Genomic DNA, 22,263 nt, shown 5'->3' with positions numbered 1-22,263 from the left:
CACGGAAAACCAAATTTTGGAAGACCAGACAGGAATTTCAGTCCCACCGTTCACGAATTGGAGTTCAGACCCTTACCCACTGCGCATGGTGTGTCTTACACGGGTGCGCGCAGGTCAGGTGTCGTATCAACACGTTGCACGACTCATTAGTATCTTAGGGTCCTTCTGGGAAGCGACATAGCACTTGAGCAAATAATCCGTGTAATATCCAATTACGTGCATGTGGGCAAGGGCAATATGCTGACATCGAATATATGTTGTAGACGTATCGCACAAGAATTCCCGATGGCGACTCGTGAAGCTTGAGATGAAAATCCTCGCCAATACAAGCATTCTAGTATTATTATTGTCATCATCAGAACTGGTATATAATTCAGATAACCTATGCTCGACAAAGCGTAGGTTTGGGCAACTTTGACCCCGATCCCCTCTCACTGTTTCGAAAACTCCTCCTTTGCGTGTATCCCGATGAGTACAGGCCAGAATTTTCTCGCTGCTGGGTAGTGGGTACAGGTCCTTCTCGTCGTAGGGTCCAAACCTTTAATATTGTGATTTTTTCCAGCTGGCTTGTGGGGCGGTGTGTGGAGCTGGCGCTAGATAATCCCATACTTGACTACTGACAGATTGATCACCGACTGACAAAGCTGTTTTTTGACTACAGCCAAAAGCGATCTATTAGACAGACGAGGAAACCAACCTCGTAAACGTCCACGACAGAACGGAGAGCCACCAATCTGATGGAATCGTGCCGCATCTCCTCACTACAGGAGGAGGCCAGCAGTGACTATACATGACTTTTTCCTGTGTTCTCGAATGTATGCACTGACGAGGCACATTACTGTTATGAAGTTATCACATACAAGAGAAAGGGCTGATACATGGGATGGAAGTAGCTCAGTCGGCAACTAATAGGTCTTCACGGCTATCTCGCAGAGCATCCCACAGTTGTTGAAGGATGGATGGAGGCTGATTCACACTGCATCGAGATGCTTCCACAGATGCTCCATTAGGATAGGATCTGGTAAATCTGATAGTTATGTGGCTGGAAAGATCCCAGTCTTCCCACGGGAAACAATCCGCATGTCCAGGTAAAAGTGACTGCCAAGGATGTATTCATGACCAACGAGCAAAAAATACCTTCCAAGTAGCTTACTGGTCTTAGACAATGCCACGACAACATTCCTCAGGCCACGAAGCTGCCGCAAAGCCACCTTGTGTTTAGTAATAGTTGCAGGGCTCTGCTCTCCAGTTCTTGTTGGACATCAAAACGTCCGTCTGTCGCAAAGTAAACGTAAAGCTGTCCTCAGTCAGAAGTCTCGTTGCTTTACTACGCACAGTACTACTGGAGATAGAACACCTGCAGATAATGAACTGACTATACCAGCCAGTTACAGGAGAAATTACAGTTTAATATGGCCAGCAAACCACGGTGTATTCTGGTTTTTCCCATTAAGAGAGGTCAAAAAAAAAATCCTATGACTTCGGATGATTGAGTCGCAGATCTTTGGATTTGTAGTCTGAGATTTATCCATTCACACAGCTGGTCTGCTAAATCACACGATCTTAATTCCGTGCAAAGGTCTGGGTGAATTGTAGGAATCAATATCAAAGCAGTCTGACAGCTCTATGGGCTGTAATCATCAGTGAGTGGCTTCAGACATAGCTGACAACATTGTGGACTCAGTTCCTCGCCGAACTGAGGGCGCTATCTATGGCGGAGGCGGTGTTGCACGGGATGTCTTCTAGGACTAATTTTTTGCCCGGTGGGATTACAACTCCATATTCGAGATTGTCAAGCTTGTACATTTCACTGAAAGTGTAGGCCGTCTTCTCCAGTAGGTGTGTTGTGCGATGGCTTTGGTAATGTCACACAGCGCACATTCAATAGTTGTTTTGGCTAGATAGTACCGACTAAATATCCTTGCACCGTTAGTCCACAGCTGATACCTTAACGAGTTCGATTTACTGCGACCCATAGAGCGTGCTTTGCGGCCACTGGCCTTGACGTTCCTTCTGCTTTCCCAGCGAGGCCACTATCCATACATACATAGCTTTCCGCCTAGAGTCCTTCTTTGTCTTAGTATGTGTTACTCTGCAGAAATCTAACGCGAATTGCGGTAGCAGCAGGCACACAACAAAAACAAAGAGGCGAGAGGAAGGGCAAAATTGTCATTGCAGATTGAGCTGATAAACTACAAAACCATCGTCACACAGGGACTGTAAACTTTTGTGAAAACAAAAAAAAAATTTAATGACACAACACGATTGGCCAGTTTCAGCTTTAGGTGCTGTTTTCACTTAACAACATGTTTATCAAAAGAAATTATTTGGAATAACAGAAGAGCTCCATGAAACTTCTGAGGATCCACTGACAAGTAACGTTCGCTTATTTCATCAGATTGTTAGAGGACCGAACAATAGAGAAGAAGACTTTCTTATGTCTTTAGAAAAAATAGAGAGCTCTGGGCAGACAGACGCCCTGTGACTATTTGAACACCTGATAATCACAGGGATAGAGAAGCTGAATAAAACAGATTGCATTTTAGCGTCTTACTCATGTTGAAGTAGTATAGGAAAAGGAGGAGTTGTTGCATATACAAAGAAGTTCAGAAACATAGAATCAAGTTGATTTGGTAGGGATCACCATATAGAAATGTGTGGTGCTTGAGAATTAGTACTGAAAATAGTTAACTTTGATCTGTAACTGTACGTAGATCGCCAGCGGGAAATTTTGAACTGTTTACGAAGCATATGGATTCGTTACTATGCTACCTGTCAGACAACATGCGGTTAATAGTTTGCGGTAATCAGAGTGTAGTTTTTCTAAAGGATTCTGTTAGAATGATATGGAAACCATATCTGGATCCTAAAACTTGATCGTAGTAATTAATTTCCCAAAATGGGTAGAAAAGACGGTAAAACTTATACTGATAATGTTTTCTTTGGTGAATATCAAATCAATGAAATAACTGCACACTCAGTAGCAAACGCTCTCTCTGATCATGATGCACAGTTAATTGGGAGAAATAAGACAGTGCCTTATAGTATGCATTCCCCTCTGTAGAAATCAGTTAGAACAATTAATGACTCAAGGACAAACATTTTTAAGAATAGTTTACAAGAGATGACCTATGATGAAATTTATAGTGAAACAAATGTAGCCATAAAATTTGATCTATTCCATCATAAATTTATAATGACTACCTTGCCCAGATGTCTTCCACAGCTTTCACAATCCCAGGCGTAGTAAATTAAAAGAATTTGCCCCAGTTGGTGCGAGAGATAAATCTAACAGTCACCCGGGATTTGAAATTGGTATTCTATCCAGTATCTGACCGTGTAAGGCGTCGGCAACGTTCCTACTTGCAGGGGGTATTCAAAGAACTCTGACGTCCGAACAACAGGGACTTAATGCACTGAGAATAAAAAATAGAGCATTGAGAATGGCTAGCTACTGGCCGGAATCTGGATCTGCATAATAAAATCTAAAAAGGACGACTGATTGCTGCACTCTACAATTTATAAGTCACGTACAGTCGCTGAGTGCACCCACTTTTAGAATGGAAGGCAACCTGATGTCGTCTGTGATTTGTTTGGACACTGGGAAAAGGCGGGAAAATATCGCAACACTAATAAAAAAGAGATTAACGAGTAATAAAAACAGAGATATATTTTGAAATCAGAATGGATCAAAACAATATTAAGCAGAGGACAGCCTTCTCTGGCCTTACACAATGACAAACGACACAGAAACTAAGTACTGAATCACAGATATACGCACGCAGCTAAGTCCAAACCGGTAAGAGAATGTGAAACTTGGGAAGCAGATCAAAGTGACAAAGTGGGCGAGAGAGGATGGAATTTCGGTGAATCTTACCACATGGCTGGCTCAGTTAGTTTACAGTCAAAACACAACATACTCACTAAGTGAACGAAACTGTGAGTGAAATCCAACGACTCTGTTATGTTCTGTTCAAAGTAATGAACAGTTAAACCGCTAACAGAGTGTGGTGATAAATGTCTGCAGCAAGATGCGATCGTGAATGGTGATGATGGCTGCAGCGGCAAACAGAATGGGCCTGGCGTGGCGTCGGCCCAGTCCTTTTACTATTGTAGCCTCCCGACTTCAAAGAACAGCGCCATTGCCAACTACATGGGAGGACAAGGAGCCGGATCATGGTTGATGAGACATAGTAACTGAGCACATTCTTTTTCTCGCAGGGGTTTCTCACACTGACACAGTTGTAACCGTCGGAACGGCTATTTTCATTGTATCTCTACGCCTCCCACAAGCAAGAAAACGACCGCCTAAAACTTGAGTAGTTTTTAACGGTTAATACCGTCTTGAGTAGTTGTTAACGCCCATCAAAATGACGGCAGTCGAAATTTTCTTCCAGGTTTTCGATCCTGAGTATGTTAGGAGTCATTATCATAAAGCTTCTTTTCTATAAGAAATTTCTTTAATGGTTTAATTCTTGATTGAATTTTTAAGTACCTCGAAATAAAACGGATCGGTAAATTATGGATACACCGACGGGTTCTTCATTACGAATGGATCCAGACTTTGTCACCGATTCCTTGCTTATTGATTTCTACTCGACTCTTTCTTCGTTTTCGGTCTTGTGCGGCACCCCACACAAGTGTCTTGGCACACGATGGTCTTGGAAAAGCTACTAACACGAGGTATTGGAATATGATTATTTGAAAGCAGCATTCCTCATAAATTAATCAGTAAGAACATTAAACAGTCTTGTAAGAAACCATGAATCACCAGAGGGATTAAAGTACCCCATGAAAGGAAAAGTGAAATTTATTTGTTGGCAAGAACAAGTAATGTTCCTAGAGTATCTGCACGCTGCAAAAACTACTCGCAATTACTAAGAAAAATTATTAAAAATCAAGTAACATATACATTATGTCAGAAATCGGTAACTGAGACAACAGACTTAAGTTTATATCGAAGTAGTATGTTGGAAAAGCAAGCCACACAAAATTCAGTCATACAGATGTTTCACCAACTTCTCCCTCTGAGAGTAAGAAATAGAAGCTATCTGGATTGATGGTTTTTCCAACAGAGCACTAAAGACTTGCTCCCATTTATTAAGTGCTATCTCTTTAGAAATATAGGCTGCTTAGAATTAAACTTCTCTCCTTGAAAGGGGTCCCCACGAAAAACGAGTGACCTTATGTCACTGGAACTTTGTGGAAACGTTTGTAAAGCCATGCGGGCGAGCAATAACGAATAATCCATTGAAAGTAGCACATTTTAGTTTCCACATGACAGGGTTAAAATCTGGTGATTTTGGTGGACACGCAGTTTGGAACGATCGGCTAATATTCGGTTTCCTCCCGGGAGGGACCGACGACCAATCGCACAACAAATTGCTGAAGAAGTGTTGTTGCCACGGCTGAGAATGCTGGACGTAATGTGTCATCTACAAGCGGTGCACGAGCTGCGTCACGACAGCTGAGCATCCCAAGGTCGACGGTTCGAAATGTGTTGCGAACAATTGTGAAATTGTGATCGTACAAACTCCCCATTACTCATCAACTTTTGCCACGTGACACACATATTGTAGTAAACTTTGCTCTTAACATTTCTTGCAAGGATTGAAGTTGACGATATGTGTCCTTGAAACATTTTTATGAGTGTTGAAGCACGCTTTACGCCCACTGGGGCAGTGAACACTCACGATTGTCGCCGCCAACGAACGTTCATGAAGTTCCCCTACATAGTGAACACGTATTTGTGTGGTGTGACTTCACGGTATAGTTCATGATTGGTCTATTTTTCTTTGAGGAGCTCGGACCCCAAGATCCAAGTATATGCATCGTGAACGGCACACATCACTGCGATCTGCTTCGGCAGCATATGATCCCTGGTCTATGGGAGATATGTGCTGTGATCTAAACTGTTTTCATGCACAATGGAGTCCCATCTCACATTGCTCGTGAGCTCACTCGGTTACTCCGTAACACATTTGGAGAAAACCGAATCATTAGTGGACCCTTCCAAACTGCGTGGCCACCAAGATCACCAGATTTGAACTCCCTCATGTGGAAATTAAAATGCGTTTCTTTCAGTCGTTTATTCGTTATTTCTCTTCCGCATGTCCTTACAAATGTGTCCACAAAATTTCATTTTCCTACGATCACTAGTTCTTCATGGAGAATGTCTCAAGTAGCGAAAGTTTGTTTAAAACCCTGTATGTAATTTATCAGTAACTAAGGGCATTTTCCAAAGAGACTGAAATATATCATCGTTAAATCTTTCTATGAGATAGATAGTTGGACAGATATCAATACCTACTGACCCATTTCACTACTGACATCATTTTCCAACACTATTGAGAAGGTGATGTACTCTATAATAACATCTTAGCTGAGCAACAATAAGGTATTTAGTAATTCACAGTTGGGAATTCAAACAAGGTGCTCAACTGAAAATGTCATTTAAACGTTCTTTCATCATATTTGACAAGCATTAAATAACAAAATAGGATCGGTTAGTATTTTCTGTGGCCTATCTAAGGCATCTGACTGTGTGAATCACAGTATCCTACCAGATAAACTGAGGTTTTATGGAATTAATGGTATAGCCAACCAGTTGATAATGTCATATCTAGCCAAAACAATGCAGAGAGCTGTACATGATAATTCAAACAATTCAGGCAGGTGAGATTCTTCTGACTGGAGGGACATAACTTTTTGGGTTCCACAAGGCACAGTCTTAAGTCCACTATTGTTTCTCATATACACAGAACATTTAGAAAAAATGTCATATATTCCTACAGGAAGTAGCAGTAGTCAAAACTAAAACAAAAGCTCCTGTAGTGGTTTGTCCACAAACGAATACCTCTTGAGAAATGGGCAAATCTGTTCTCTCATTCCCATCTTTCTGTTACATAGAAATAGATACTATAAGCAGTGCTGCATGTGTTATCCGTATCACGCATCCTGACACATTCTTTAACCCTCCTTCGCAGTGAATCACACACACTTTCAGAGTCACCTGTTTCTATTCGAACTGTTTCACATGCATTGGTTACATAATTCTCTAAATACTCCATATTATCGATGGGTTAGGCGTACAATAATGCCTTTGAACGTCCCCATAAACAGAAATACGACGAACTGAGCTCCAGTGAACTGGGAACAGCAACTGTACGGGTTGCATGGAATGTATATGTGGTGTGGGTGAGGATATAAAATACAATCTCTCTCATCAACTCACCGAAAATCAAAGTTCTAAAATGTTCACAAGTTCTGTATCAACTCAGAGTGCCCACGTGATACTACAGGGAATGATTCACCCGCACATAACACAGCACAAATACTTCAATGAGGCCCCGTAAATGTGGTTCAACTTACAAGTTTGCCTACGACTCGGTTATGGGGTGCCAACTCACATTCGTGACCATGTACTCAATGTTCCACAAACGTATTTAATATAAATACAGGCAGGATTTGCTATGTAAAAATCACGTACACACTCAAGTATATTTTTTAAAAGTTTCACAAATTCGAGTTTATATCCAATAAGAACATAGAAGTCACAGTTCACAATAAATTAATTTCAGAGCCTGACCTAGTTTCTTAAGATCATGGAGGCGATTGAATAGACCACGATTAATTGAGTGAGTTAGCTTTAGAAAACCTTTAAAGTTCTGCAGTATCTCAAATTATAAATTCCACAATGGCTACACACTGAGACCTTCTAAGTGCGGCTTGTATCACAGGCAATGTGAAAAAAAGCAGGATGTCAAATTAAATACCTTTCAGTCGTCTAGTTTCCAAACTTATTTTATTTGGCTACCAGTTTCAGCGTTTTACTGCGCCATCTTCAGTCCTCTGACCGACGTATAGGAAGATAGTATCTCGATTCTGATGAAAACAGGGGCCAGAAATACTGAAATTTGTAGATTTGTGCTTGCTACAGCGATCAACTGTCATAAGGTGGGTCGGCAGATGATCGCTATACCAAGCAGAAATCCGCTATCTCGGTTTTGATGAAAACAGGGATCAGCAATATTGAAATTTAATTTGACATCCTGTAACGAACAGCCTGATCCCGCAACCATCTCTAAAAAGATGGACATCCACAGACTTGAAGAATAACAAGTCCATCAGACGCCGAAAAATTTCTATGTCGGAAAGTAGGAACTCTGAATAATTCACACACGTGAACTAGTGGCTATTTCACCGCTCATCAGATAAAACTTTCTTGAAACACAGAGCAACACAGCTGGACCACCTCCAACGACATCCAACACAGAATCCCCACCAAAATGCTGCTGTTCACCCAGGAAACCTCGGTGAAGCACCAATGAAGTCAGTTAAACTACTGAACACGAAAATTGCTGAAATTCCTAATTTTAACCTTTTATACACATATGATACATCATATCACAGGTAAATTTTCGGAGAAATATGCTATTATAATTTTTCTTCTATTTGACATAGTTTATAAACAATAATTTCTATGGTTTTCTTCCATGTTCGGATTTATAAGTGTAAATATTGACAAACAGTGTAAGTTATACATTATATAATTTTCTATCTATCTAAAGTTTACGGTACAGCCGCTACTTTTAATAGAAACTAGAGTGGAAACTTCACAAATTTTAAATATCCATATTAATGAGAATTTAAGCAAGAAATAACATATTTTTGAGCTTTTAAAACAACTCAGTTCAGCCACTTTTTCTCTTACAATCATTGCAATTCTTGGTGAGAGACAAATCATTGGGTCGACATATTTTGCTGGGGCAAATAATTAGGTCGACATATTTTGTTTATTTTCATTCAATAATGTTACGGGATAATTCATTTTTAGGAAACAAACTTTTCATTCCTCAAAAACTCACTGTAAGAATAACACGTGGTACACGGTGACGACATCTTGCAGATATTTATTTAAGGAATGCGCGTTTTGAACACTGCTTCATAGTACATGTATTCCCTCACGAAGTTTAATGTACGTAATCCACTGCAACGCAAAAGATGCACATGATCACAGTACCAGAAGAATAAACGATGTCGATTATTTCACATTAAGGTTGCGCTTAGCACAAAAAGGGTTGCTCTATGCTGCCACCAAAACTTATTCCGTAGAAGTATTTCCATTTATGGAATATGTAAAAGATAGTGATTAGGAATTACTAATTAACATCTGTAAATACACTCCTGGAAATTGAAATAAGAACACCGTGAATTCATTGTCCCAGGAAGGGGAAACTTTATTGACACATTCCTGGGGTCAGATACATCACATGATCACACTGACAGAACCACAGGCACATAGACACAGGCAACAGAGCATGCACAATGTCGGCACTAGTACAGTGTATATCCACCTTTCGCAGCAATGCAGGCTGCTATTCTCCCATGGAGACGATCGTAGAGATGCTGGATGTAGTCCTGTGGAACGGCTTGCCATGCCATTTCCACCTGGCGCCTCAGTTGGACCAGCGTTCGTGCTGGACGTGCAGACCGCGTGAGACGACGCTTCATCCAGTCCCAAACATGCTCAATGGGGGACAGATCCGGAGATCTTGCTGGCCAGGGTAGTTGACTTACACCTTCTAGAGCACGTTGGGTGGCACGGGATACATGCGGACGTGCATTGTCCTGTTGGAACAGCAAGTTCCCTTGCCGGTCTAGGAATGGTAGAACGATGGGTTCGATGACGGTTTGGATGTACCGTGCACTATTCAGTGTCCCCTCGACGATCACTAGTGGTGTACGGCCAGTGTAGGAGATCGCTCCCCACACCATGATGCCGGGTGTTGGCCCTGTGTGCCTCGGTCGTATGCAGTCCTGATTGTGGCGCTCACCTGCACGGCGCCAAACACGCATACGACCATCATTGGCACCAAGGCAGAAGCGACTTTCATTGCTGAAGACGACACGTCTCCATTCGTCCCTCCATTCACGCCTGTCGCGACACCACTGGAGGCGGGCTGCACGATGTTGGGGCGTGTGCGGAAGACGGCCTAACGGTGTGCGGGACCGTAGCCCAGCTTCATGGAGACGGTTGCGAATGGTCCTCGCCGATACCCCAGAAGCAACAGTGTCCCTAATTTGCTGGGAAGTGGCGGTGCGGTCCCCTACGGCACTGCGTAGGATCCTACGGTCTTGGCGTGCATCCGTGCGTCGCTGCGGTCCGGTCCCAGGTCGACGGGCACGTGCACCTTCCGCCGACCACTGGCGACAACATCGATGTACTGTGGAGACCTCACGCCCCACGCGTTGAGCAATTCGGTGGTACGTCCACCCGGCCTCCCGCATGCCCACTATACGCCCTCGCTCAAAGTCCGTCAACTGCACATACGGTTCACGTCCACGCTGTCGCGGCATGCTACCAGTGTTAAAGACTGCGATGGAGCTCCGTATGCCACGGCAAACTGGCTGACACTGACGGCGGCGGTACACAAATGCTGCGCAGCTAGCGCCATTCGACGGCCAACACCGCGGTTCCTGGTGTGTCCGCTGTGCCGTGCGTGTGATCATTGCTTGTACAGCCCTCTCGCAGTGTCCGGAGCAAGTATGGTGGGTCTGACACACCGGTGTCAATGTGTTCTTTTTTTCATTTCCAGGAGTGTATTTGGAAAAATGTTTTAATTTGTAGCAGGTATCCATAAACATTCAAACGTGTGTGAGTTCCTAAAGGACCAAACTGCTGAGAACATGGGTCCCTAGAGTTACACACTACTTACACTTAATTATACTAAGTACGCAATCCGTGACGTGGCGCCTCAAACCGCACGGGCACTCCGCCCAGCAGCTATCCGTATTTTCATATGAATGTGTAATATGAGTTTAAAATGACTAGTTCCATGCCATTACCATCAGTCACACTAACGCTCCATGGGACATAAAAGTATGTGGAGAGAGGCCGCACTTGATAGGAAACCAAGCTAGTGACAGGACAAAACATATGAAATATACAGCGGAAATGGAGTATAAACAGAAATAACACCACAAACAATCACCTTCTATGTTATTTATTTATTGCCCCAGTATTAGTTTCAAGCAGTCTAGCTTATTTTCAGATGGTTAAGCTTTCAAAAAACGTTTTGCAGTATCTGAGTAACTGCGAGCTTGTGAGTTTTTCGGCTCAAGGAGAAAAGAGAATGGAACAAGAAGGCTTATAAAACTTAAAAATAAATTTATTGTAAAATAAAACAAAACGAAAACGAAAATAAAAGCCCTCGTAAAACTGGCCCGAATTTTGTGAATGTTGCCTGTTCATCCAGAAAAATTCATTTTTAGCCACTATATTTGTTTCCTACCGTTGGTAGACAGCGACAGTTATCTTTGGAATACTTCACGTATCTCTGTTATAATCAGCTTCGGCTGATCTAAATAAGCTTTTTAATCAACCTCTTTGCACATCCACTGAGAAACTTTCGCATCTTTGGGAGGTCAGTTCGTCTATAAGCCAATGGGAAGCTTCCCTGGTTTCGAAGCTGCGAGTTGGTCCTTGTTTAAACGCCTTCTGCCATGCTGTGCCGTTCTGTTCCGTGTAGCGCTCTGGTACAGGTGAAGACTGGCTCTGGTGTCGGTTTGAGTTGGCTTGGAATTTCTACAGTGATGAAGAAATTGAATATTGAATGAGGTCATTTCAGCAGTAATGAATTAAGGATAGGTCCACCTTTGTTCAGAAATTATTGTTTTGTTTTATCACCCAAACATGTTTCGCCACAGTTGCGGTAGTCTCAGTGTTTTTTTCTTTATTCTTATTTTTCTGAAATACTTACAAACAAGTTATTTTTAGCTTAAGGAATATTACACATCAGATTTTGTTTTCATTCAAATTGTATGTAATTTCAGTTACTTGTCGTGGAGAAACTTAGGTGAAATGGTTTGAAAATTTGGGAAATTATAGCTAAATTTCATCGCAGTTTGCTCAAGATTATTCTGCTTTCAGGTTTGTGACACTATTCTTCTGCATGGCGAAATTTATCCTCGTAGATTGATCAATTTGGACTGATTGGGAGCTAATTATAGTAACGAATTTCAATCCGTCAAGCTGTAGATTCAGATTTATCATCCTCTCCTGAATTATAAAAGACTTGGTGTCTTGTTAAACGTTGTATACTGAGAATTTAATATTCAAAATTTTCAGATATTCGTGAGTCCCCAAGGGACCCAACTGCTGAGGTCATCGGTCCCTAGACTTACACACTACTCAGTCTAACTTAAACTAACTTATGCTAAGAACAACACACACACCCATGCGCGCGGGAGGACTCGAACCTCCGGCGAGATGGGCCGCATAATCCGTGACATGGCGCCACAGACCGCGCGGCCCCTCCGTGCGGCACTTAGTATTCCAGTTGTTCACTGTGAAACTCACGAATGTTGCATTGCGTTGAGAACCCATGTGGACTTGTAAATCAACTATATATCTATGTATTTTGTAACTATTATCTGTATTATTTGCCCTTAAACCGAAGTCATTTCTTTGTTACTTGTCAGTCAGAGCCATGCTGCTTCGCCGCCATATTGCTTTAACTTCTTGGTTCTAATCATTGCCCATGAATACTCTTACACATCAGAGGCCACTTGCTGTATTGAAAAATTAGTAGTAAGTATTCTCTCTTATCACAAAATAAGGTTTCACATTCAGAAAGGCAGGTCGGCGACTACGGTTACCGTGGTCGCTGCTAACTTAATGTACTGTGGAGTGGTCTGGCACCGTACCGAGACATTAGATGGAAATGATGTTCATAAGTTATGAGTTGATTTTTGATGGTCCAGCGTATCTTTCATGCTGAGAATCAATGACTATATGCTTGAAGGGACATCCTCATGCGCACTGCTGTACACTGCAAGCAAGAAGCAAAAACTTATTTAATTATTGGTCAGTTTATTAATGAATCATTACTTATTTTTCAGTATTCAAATGCTAGCCATGCAACATCCAGCTTCAGTTGCGCTTAAATGCTCACAGGCTACTTAATGCATTGTTTTACATCTCAGGGCTTTTCTATTCACTGCCTATGGGAATAGTTCACTTCTTATTACAAGACACGGCCTACACTTGCTCCCCAAGAGAACATTTTTAACATTATGAAACGACTGTTCAACGTTCTTGGAAGGATTTTCTGCGCATAATGAATAGAGTTCTGTGAGTTCACATACGCAGGCAGGTTCAACCACGCCTCATGTGAAGAAATGAAAACCTGAGAGTACAGATGTGTCGATCCACTTTATTCAGAAACCATCGGTAGAGCTGGAAACGTACAGGTTGGTCTACAAGCACCACAACAGAAAATCTGTGAGGTTAAAGATGTAGAGCTCTGTGAGGATAAAGACGCAGATTCTTTTCATAATTTTCTGAGAGGAAAATCTTTTAATACCTACTTTCACAGGTAAGCGGTGTTCCAGTTTTATCAGACTCCGCCGGAAACGCTTTTCCTAAAGGGTGTACGACATAACTTAACGAAAGTTTATTAATACACTGCCCGCTTGCTTGCTTGTGTGGAACTGTGCTCGCGATCTGATGGGAACAAGATAGCTTGTGTTAATGTTTATAGACCTTTCGCAGAAAACGATGATAAAATGGTGCTGTGTGATTACAGGAGAAATAACCGACATAAAGTTCCTGTGCCTCAACGGCACCGTATTTGACCAGGAGACGAGGGTCTGCGAACGCGTTGACGAAGTGGACTGCAGCAAGACCGAGGGATTCTACGACCTCAACCTCGAGCTGTACGGAAACAATGCTGCTCTCAGGTAAGGCTACATACAAGCTCCTTACGGGGGATTTTTAGCGAATGTATAACCTTACTCGTACGTATAGTTAAAAATTTCCGAGCTAACGAATGTCATCAGAACACCGTTTTTCGATTTTTTAAATATTTATCTGCATGGGACAATCATCTATTCTGGTCACTTGTAAATATCTTTTGATCCAGCCTATAGGTCCTTTTCTGCTTGCAGCTCTCTATGCTGCATAGTGTCTTCGCTACATACCAATTTCGGGTTCCCGGGTTCGATTCCCGGCGGGGTCAGGGATTTTCTCTGCCTCGTGATGGCTGGGTGTTGTGTGCTGTCCTTAGGTTAGTTAGGTTTAAGTAGTTCTAAGTTCTAGGGGACTGATGACCATAGATGTTAAGTCCCATAGTGCTCAGAGCCATTTGAACCATTTGAACCAAATACCAATTCCGTTCACACGATAAATATTACCCGTCTGGGTCACTGATTTATTCTGCATTTATCCGCGGCCTCTACATTCTGAGTTTTTACTGTCGGTAAGTAGTACCAATTTCGATATACCCTTTTTCTTTGGAATTACGGATTGAATTTCGAAATCGGCCATTTTTATCGCTCGGAAACTGATACGCGAACGATAAAACTCTTGTAGCACGACATTGGTATATCAAATAAGAGTTCACGAAAAAGCCCGTGGCTTCAATGGGAAGTTTTTCAAGTAACCACGAGAAGTGAGTAACCCTGTCAGCCACATAAAGCCCTTCTATAATATGTGAAACATAGTCAAAAGGACGGAATTGCAAAACTGACTGATTGACATACCAACGTCCAAACTAAACCTTAAATCCTAGGACCATGCAGTTAAAACCTTAAGGGGTTTACATGAAATGTATTCTCATTCGCGAATACGGACAGCGTCAGCTGTATAATGGAATGAGCCGGAGCGGGACTCGAGCCCAGACCTTAACCGCATTGGCTATCCATGCACGATTCGCGACAAGACCCAAAATTCCATATGTCGTCATTCATGTGTCACAACCTCTATTTGTACACATAGTGTAATTCCCGTACAGGGGAAGAACATTTAAATGAAAGCTGCTGCCTGTTTTCGGCGGATAAATATGATATTGTGGTGCCTGCGTTGTTAAGAGGTACGATGCAATGTTCCTTCGGAGATACATAGTAACGGCGTTCAACTAAACTATTCTCCCTGTACGGAAATTATATAATGTGTGGTGTCACCGCCAGACACCACACTTGCTAGGTGGTAGCCTTTAAATCTGCCGCGGTCCGTTAGTATACGTCGGACCCGCGTGTCGCCACTGTCAGTGATTGCAGACCGAGCGCCGTGAATCATGTACCGTCAAGAGCGACGTTCATCATTAATGGATTAAAGTTAAGTATCAAACTAATTACGTCCGCTTTCTGAATTCCAATTCCTTGTCATGTTCCAGACCTCACGTCAGTATAGTCCTTCCCTCCTCACGCCAGCCTGCGTGAGCTAAAACGCGTGCATTCCGGCCTCCACTAGTAACACAGTGTTGGCCCTTCAGCCAACACAACATAATGTTTGTACGAGTAAAGGTCGTGACTCATGAACGATGACTTATGGATGTTTGGGTCTGGTCGTGAGTCGTGCACGGATAACCAAAGCGGTTAAGCCGACCGTTCGCGTAAAGTGGGAAATACGGGTTCGAGTCCCAGTCAGCACAAATTTTCAGTGTCGTCATTCCATTATATAGCTGATGGATCTCCGTGTCTTCAACTGCGAATACATTTCATGTATAACACGAGGGCTGTAGTCGCTGTAATGCCTGTTCCATCGGACAAGCATGCATGCCCGAAGGAACTTCTTAACAACACAGGCACTGTAGTATCGTACTTAAAGGGTTTGTTTGAGGTGTGACGCGTCGCATTGGAGTTCCTGCGTGATGGATTAGTTATGCAAGTTGCATCATGGCTCCTATACGGAGTTCACAGTGTCTTCAGAAAGTGTCACTGTGAATAACAAACAACACTGGACTTTCGAAGCAAAAAGTATATGCAACAAAAGTACATACAGCTTAATATTTTATGCAGCCCTGAAAATCCTGTTTGTCAATAACTGAAACTTCCTTTCTCAAAAACTTTACTATGAAATTGTTTTGTTGCTCATCTAGCTAACTAAAAACATCCATTGGTTCTTACGTACAATTTTCTTCTGAAGTTAACTTCTTCAACACTAGCGTTGAAACCATAAACACACACATTTATTCGCGGTCCTCATCCGCAATAAAATACAGTACTCATTATAACCCATAACAAATATTCTTTCACACACTTTCTTTGCGACAGATTAGTGAAAATTAATAACTAGATCCGAATATCACCAACATAAGAGGCAACCACTTTCAAGGTAGATCATACTATACTACTTCTAACTCTGGAATGCGTCATCTGTAAACAAACTTTTGTATCCCGCCTGGGAACGGCGCGTGGGTAGGAACGGGAAAAGGTAATACAAGTCGGTACTGCAAGAACGTGGTTTACTGGTGCAAAAACAAGGTGATAAACGATTACATAACTTTGTACGTAGGTGCGATGCTGAGCCGGCCGCGGTGGTCTCGCGGTTCTAGGCGCGCAGTCCGGAACCGCGCGACTGCTACGGTCGCAGGTTCGAATCCTGCCTCGGGCATGGCTGTGTGTGATGTCCTTAGGTTAGTTAGGTTTAAGTAGTTCTAAGTTCTAAGGGACTGATGACCACAGCTGCTAAGTCCCATAGTGCTCAGAGCCATTTTGTGATGCTGAAGCGAAGTGTCCTGGCTGGCTGCACCGATTAAATGGGCCGAAGCAGTCGCGGAGCTCGTAGACCTCGACAGCACCGGCTAGAGGGCGCTGTCCTCTGTGTCTCTCGTAGTGCCAACTTGAGAAACTATTCCGTGGCATCATTGCTATCGATACCACACAAACAGTATAATTTTAAGTCAATCCCCATAGTTAATCATTACGGTTAATTGCGCAATCACTGCAGCGTCAAAGAATAACGCGTTACGAGACTGATATTGGCGGAAATGCGAAAGCCTGTATCCTGCATGTGTTTCATTACCTAAAAACATCATTCCCTTACTTTTCTTCAAGGAACTGAATCACGTATTTGATGCATTTACGGGTTTACTAAGGACAACATTGGTTACATTCTCTTCCAAGTTTATCGGTACAAGACCGATGTAACTAAACGTTTTTCAATAAAAATATTTTTCTTACTGGGCTGTATTTTATTGAACCAATATGTATACTTCACAAAGGACCAATTCGACTCCATTAACACTTTCATATTCACCTTCGCTCACACAAGTGTACGATTAAGGGTGCTGGCATAACAGATTATACTTAGTATTGGTAAGTCGCTGAGAGCATATGACATGTTCTACATATATCTGACTTCCATAGATGGAACTCAATAGAACTTTCAGGAAAAATGATTTCATATATTCGTGTTAATAGACTCTTCTGTTACTTCTCGGCAAAACTATTTCATATTGAAGTGTGAAAAGCAAACAAATTGAGTTTTGTTCCACTGATATTTGTATTTTACGTACTGGCTTATTCTGCATTTATGAGATTACCAACAACTGACTAGCGCGCACCAAAGACACTACTGTATAAGATAGCAAACATTGGAAACTGAAGATATTACCAATGCACTTTTTCGTTGGTCAGGACAGCACGCAGGAAACATTAATCGACTCCTCATCACTAGTGTTATGGGTCAAAGCTGTAACAATGCTTAGTGACTTGTGTTTACTACATCATGGTGCAACGGAGCAGCGAAAGAAGTTGAGAGTGGATAAATTACAATGTAATACTTAACCGTAGCCCCCAGCTGTAGTCAGAACCAACTTGATCACGTGAATAAGTGCAGCCACCTCGCGGTGCAAGCGCAGAAACCGACTGTGGAGAATGCCTTCGCGAGCAGACACGACGGCTTGCTGTTAACATTAAATTTACGGACCACGAGAACGAGAAACAAGAGACAGTGCTGACGGAAAAGATGATGGAACGTGGTCAAATAATATCCCATTGGTAATACGAATAAATGTGTTATTATGCAGCAAATTCTGCGCCGGCCGCTGTGGCCGAGCGGTTCTAGGCGCTTCAGTCCGCAACCGCGCGCCTGCTACGGTCGCACGTTCGAATCCTGCCTCGGGCATGGATGTGTGTGATGTCCTTAGGTTAGTTAGGTTTAAGTAGCTCTAAGTCTAGGGGATCCATGACCTCAGATGTTAAGTCCTATAGTTCAAATGGCTGTGAGTACTATGGGACTTAACATCTGTGGTCATCAGTCCCCTAGAACTTAGAACTACTTAAACCTAACTAACCTAAGGACATCACACACATCCATGCCCGAAGCAGGATTCGAACTTGCGACCGTAGCGGTCACGCGATTCCAGACTGAAGCGCCTAGAACCGTACGGCCACGCCGACCGGCTAAGTACCATAGTGCTTAGAGCCATTTGAACCATTTGAATTCTGCAGTATTAAGGTCAGTACAAACAAATACGTACCAACTTTGCGAAATCCTCAAAGCTTGTATCACTGAGAAGTGGAGTTCAAAGAAAGCAAGGAAACCCAGAAAAAACCTGTTCTTTTGTAAAATTTCGTTTTAAAAGGTGTCAGAATAAACGAGTCATCATGTACAAACGAGAGAACTTGCTGATATACTATATTAGAATTCTACAACCAAATGTACCATCGGTGGTTTATTCAGAAAAAACGTTGATTATTACACTTTACACTGTGAATAAGCGTTGTCACAGGGATAGTGTGCAAAGAGTGTTGTCAAACAAATATTCTAGACAATTTTTTAATTCTTGTGCTGAGCATGCCATTGGCGTGTAGAGGAACAAACTTTTACTACCATCCCTCCCTGTAAACACTAGGAAGCTGTCACTCTAGCCACAGGTCTTCAGTTCACTTTAGCAGCAGATAAATAGTAACAACCACAAAAGAGACACAAATTTCACACGGGTCACAGTACAAGATACACACTGGCGCAGAATCACTATTTTTGTGCTTTTGCACTAAGAAGAGACTGCTTGGTAGACAGGGTGTATCTTAACAAATACACGGGTGAAAGTACAGGGGTAGACAAAAATAAGGAAACACCAAACACACAACACGTCAACATGACTAGTACGGTGTAGGAAACGCACTGGCATCCAAAACAGCTACCAGTAGTCTCGGAATAGATAAATGCAGGTCCTCTATGCTTTTCAACGGAATCTTGTTCCATTCTTTCTGCAAAACAGTGGCAAGTTGAGATAAGCACGATGGAAGCGGATAGCGATCAAGCATCCTTCTCTCCAAGGTAGACCACAAAGGTTCAGTATATTGAAATCTGGTGACTGTGGTGATCAGGGAAGCTCACAAAACCAGCGTTGAATGGCTCAAATGGTTCAAATGGCTCTGAGCACTATGCGACTTAACTTCTGAGGTCGTCAGTCGCCTAGAACTTAGAACTACTTAAACCTAACTAACCTAAGGAAATCACACACATCCATGTCCAAGGCAGGATTCGAACCTGCGACCGTAGCGGTGGCGCGGTTCCAGACTGTAGCGGCTAGAACCGCTCGGCCACTCTGGCCAGCTGTGAGAGTAGTGTCACAAGTATATTTCTGGAGTGTAGATGATTGTAATGAATTCGTTTTTAGCGTGGTGTTATGTTTGCGTTGTATGATGATGAGAGAAGGGAGTACCGGCACACAGCCTACTCCTCTCGAATAGCACCGCCGAGCTTAACGTCAAAATCCGACAGACAGATCGCCATTAACAATTCTGCATGCCCATGCTTCGTGAGACACTGTCGAGAGGTGTGGAATTTAATCCATGTCACTAGAGCAAAGATTGGTGATCAGGAACTTTACACCACCATCTTTCCCTCCCTTGCCGGCCAAACACTGGCAGTGAAAATTTCATCCACCGCCAGGATCTGAGTCTATTTACCGAAGAGTCGAGCGTCACCGCCTAGGCGTGCGTTGGCGGTTTCGGCTACAGAGGCGGATATACAATAAATTTCAACCTGTAACACGCTAAAGCAGCATTGTATTTCTCGTTAAGGTAGGCCACGGGAGAAATTTGAGCCCAGTCATGTAGGGACTTAACTGAAATGTTTACATTTAAAATACATTTTGTTGTGTACATAGTTCCGCGTAGTCAGCGCGTACACAACTTTCCCACTAGAGCGCGCCCCGCTAAGCACAACAGCACAGGCGCAGCGCTCGTCCGTCTCCGCGCTACGAGATGGCGCTGCCATAGAGACGGACCAAATTTTGCTTCCGTCGATCCGCATATTAATATGTAACGCAGCCAATGAGATTGCTGCTAATGTAGAACCTTTTCTCCTCGCGGATCACACTTGCGCAGTGATATCTGAACGCGCGAGGTATTATAACGAGTGTACAGACCTCCGATTAGTCAGTCTGCATTTGTCTGCACTAGTCAGTACCAATCTGCATTAGTCTGTACCAGTCTGTACGAGTTCTACGTTTGTCTGTACCAGTCTATAGTCAAGTTTCAGTCTGTGCCTAACAAGATTACCATATTCCTGCACCTAGCCAAGAAGATAAATGTATAGACACTTCTGTCAAGTATCAGAGATGTATGTGAGAATAAGATTAACGTACCAATACCAATGGAACTTCAGATTGTCAATTGTAAATAGCACCCAGAACCAAGTTAAGTAATTTTTATGCTTGTTATTATTATAATAAATGTGTGTGAAAATTAATCAAGTTCTGTTTAAAGTTGGTCACCGTCAATCCGCTACTCTAAGTGTGCAACTGGCATTTCTATCGTCTGACCTAATGGCAGAAGATAAACACGCCACGATAAGACCACGAGACATATTGCTGACACTCGCCTACTTCGTTAGAGCGACAGGTCAAATAATCTGACGGTGTGTGTACTGAAGGTCTTACAGTATGCACACCACACATTTGTTCTAACTAGCACAATATTTCATACTGAAGTCAGCCCTGGCTTGTCACCACACATTCTCAGTTATCTCGCAAACGGATCGTTTGTGGACCAGTGTTTACTAGAACATTTTGTGTTATGTTAACGTATACTTCCACGTGTGTCAATTTTCGCTATTAATTGTGTTAGACTAGAGCTGGTTTAAGGCCCAAGCGACCCAGGCCGCCGGTTGGGGCGCCAAGCTGAGGGACGCCAGAGGTGTCACAACTATACAGATTATATCATAATTAGTAATGGCCTCTTAGCCCACCTGGTTTGCCGTGCGGTCTAACGCACGGCTTTCCAGGCGGGAAGGAGCGCCTGGTCCCCGGCACGAATCCGCCCGGCGGATTTGTGTCGAGGTCTGGTGAACCGGCCAGTCTGTGGATGGTTTTTATTTGGTTTTCCGTCTGCCTCGGCGAATGCGTGCTGGTTCCCCTTATTCCGCCTCAGTTACACTATGTCGGCGATTGCTGCACAAACAAGTTCTCCACGGATGAGTACACCACCATTACTCTACCACGCAAACATAGGGGTTACACTCGTCTGGTGTGAGACGTTCCCTGGGGGGTCCACTGGGGACCAAACCGCACAATAACCCTGGGTTCGGTGTGGGGCGGCGGAGGGGTGAAGTGGACTGCGGTGGCCATCCAGGGGTTGTGGACCACTGCGGCTGCGGCGGGGCCGGAGCCACTCCGTCGTTTCTAGGTCCCCGGTTAACATACAATACAATACAGTGGCCTCTTGAGGCACTAAGTTGAGAGGGGTACCCAAGTGGAACGTTTGTATACAGTGCGTCTCACATTAGTATCGAAAACTGAAAGTGTACGAAGGACAAGGGGGTGGGAGACGCCAAATGATAAGTCGCTTGTGTGGATAAAAGTTCTCGAATCGGCCTCGGTTAGACCTCTTATATTATGCAGGCTGATGGTAACCTAATGGCAGTGTAAGAATACAACACGTTTCACCTAATACATTCTCGATGGTTGTGAGGCCGCGCTTAAAGTAAAATCCGTGTGTCCGGCGCAGCTACCACGAGACGGAGGAGGATCCGGTGACGATCCCCACGGTGAGCAGTACGCCCTCCACGACGACGACGACGACGACGACGACGACGACGGCGCCGACGACGGCGGCGCAGCTGTCGCTGGGGCTGGGGCTAGGGCTGGGGCGCACACCCGCCTCCACACACTACTCGTCGACGCCGTCGCCGTCGGTGGCTGCGGCGCTGCTCAGCGTGCACTCCGCCCTCAGCAGGGACCGACATCCCCACCCACACCTCACCGTCCAGGTAGGTGCACCCCGCCATCTGCAGTCCCCTAGGGGACGTCACGCTAACACCCTGTCACACCACCTCTAGCCACAACAACCGCCTCAATTCGGCGAGAGAGTCCACGAGTTTCTTCAGTCATGTCACATCCTACTGAAGCCACTTAAGTTTCAACTGTTCTTACAAACAGCGCGAACCATTTCCTTTGATATTAATATAGAGTGGTTTATCGAGCCAATTGAGGTGCGACAGCATTCCTGAATATTCCTCAACCCACA

At 43.5% G+C, this 22,263-nt stretch overlaps 1 protein-coding gene across 1 annotated transcript in view; it reads left to right on the top strand.

Annotated features, from left to right (window-relative positions):
* Positions 1-22,263, top strand: part of LOC126469684 (uncharacterized) — a 477,049-nt gene that overhangs the window by 400,503 nt on the left and 54,283 nt on the right. The window contains exons 5-6 of the mRNA XM_050096837.1: positions 13,590-13,743; positions 21,745-22,006. Coding sequence (XP_049952794.1) covers positions 13,590-13,743; positions 21,745-22,006 — 416 coding nt within the window. The remainder of the gene's footprint in view (positions 1-13,589; positions 13,744-21,744; positions 22,007-22,263) is intronic.

Source organism: Schistocerca serialis, chromosome 3 (genome assembly GCF_023864345.2).
Source record: "Schistocerca serialis cubense isolate TAMUIC-IGC-003099 chromosome 3, iqSchSeri2.2, whole genome shotgun sequence".
NCBI classification, from domain to species: domain Eukaryota; kingdom Metazoa; phylum Arthropoda; class Insecta; order Orthoptera; family Acrididae; genus Schistocerca; species Schistocerca serialis.
Note: the sequence above shows the minus strand (reverse complement) of the source record. Positions and strands in the feature narration are given on the sequence as shown.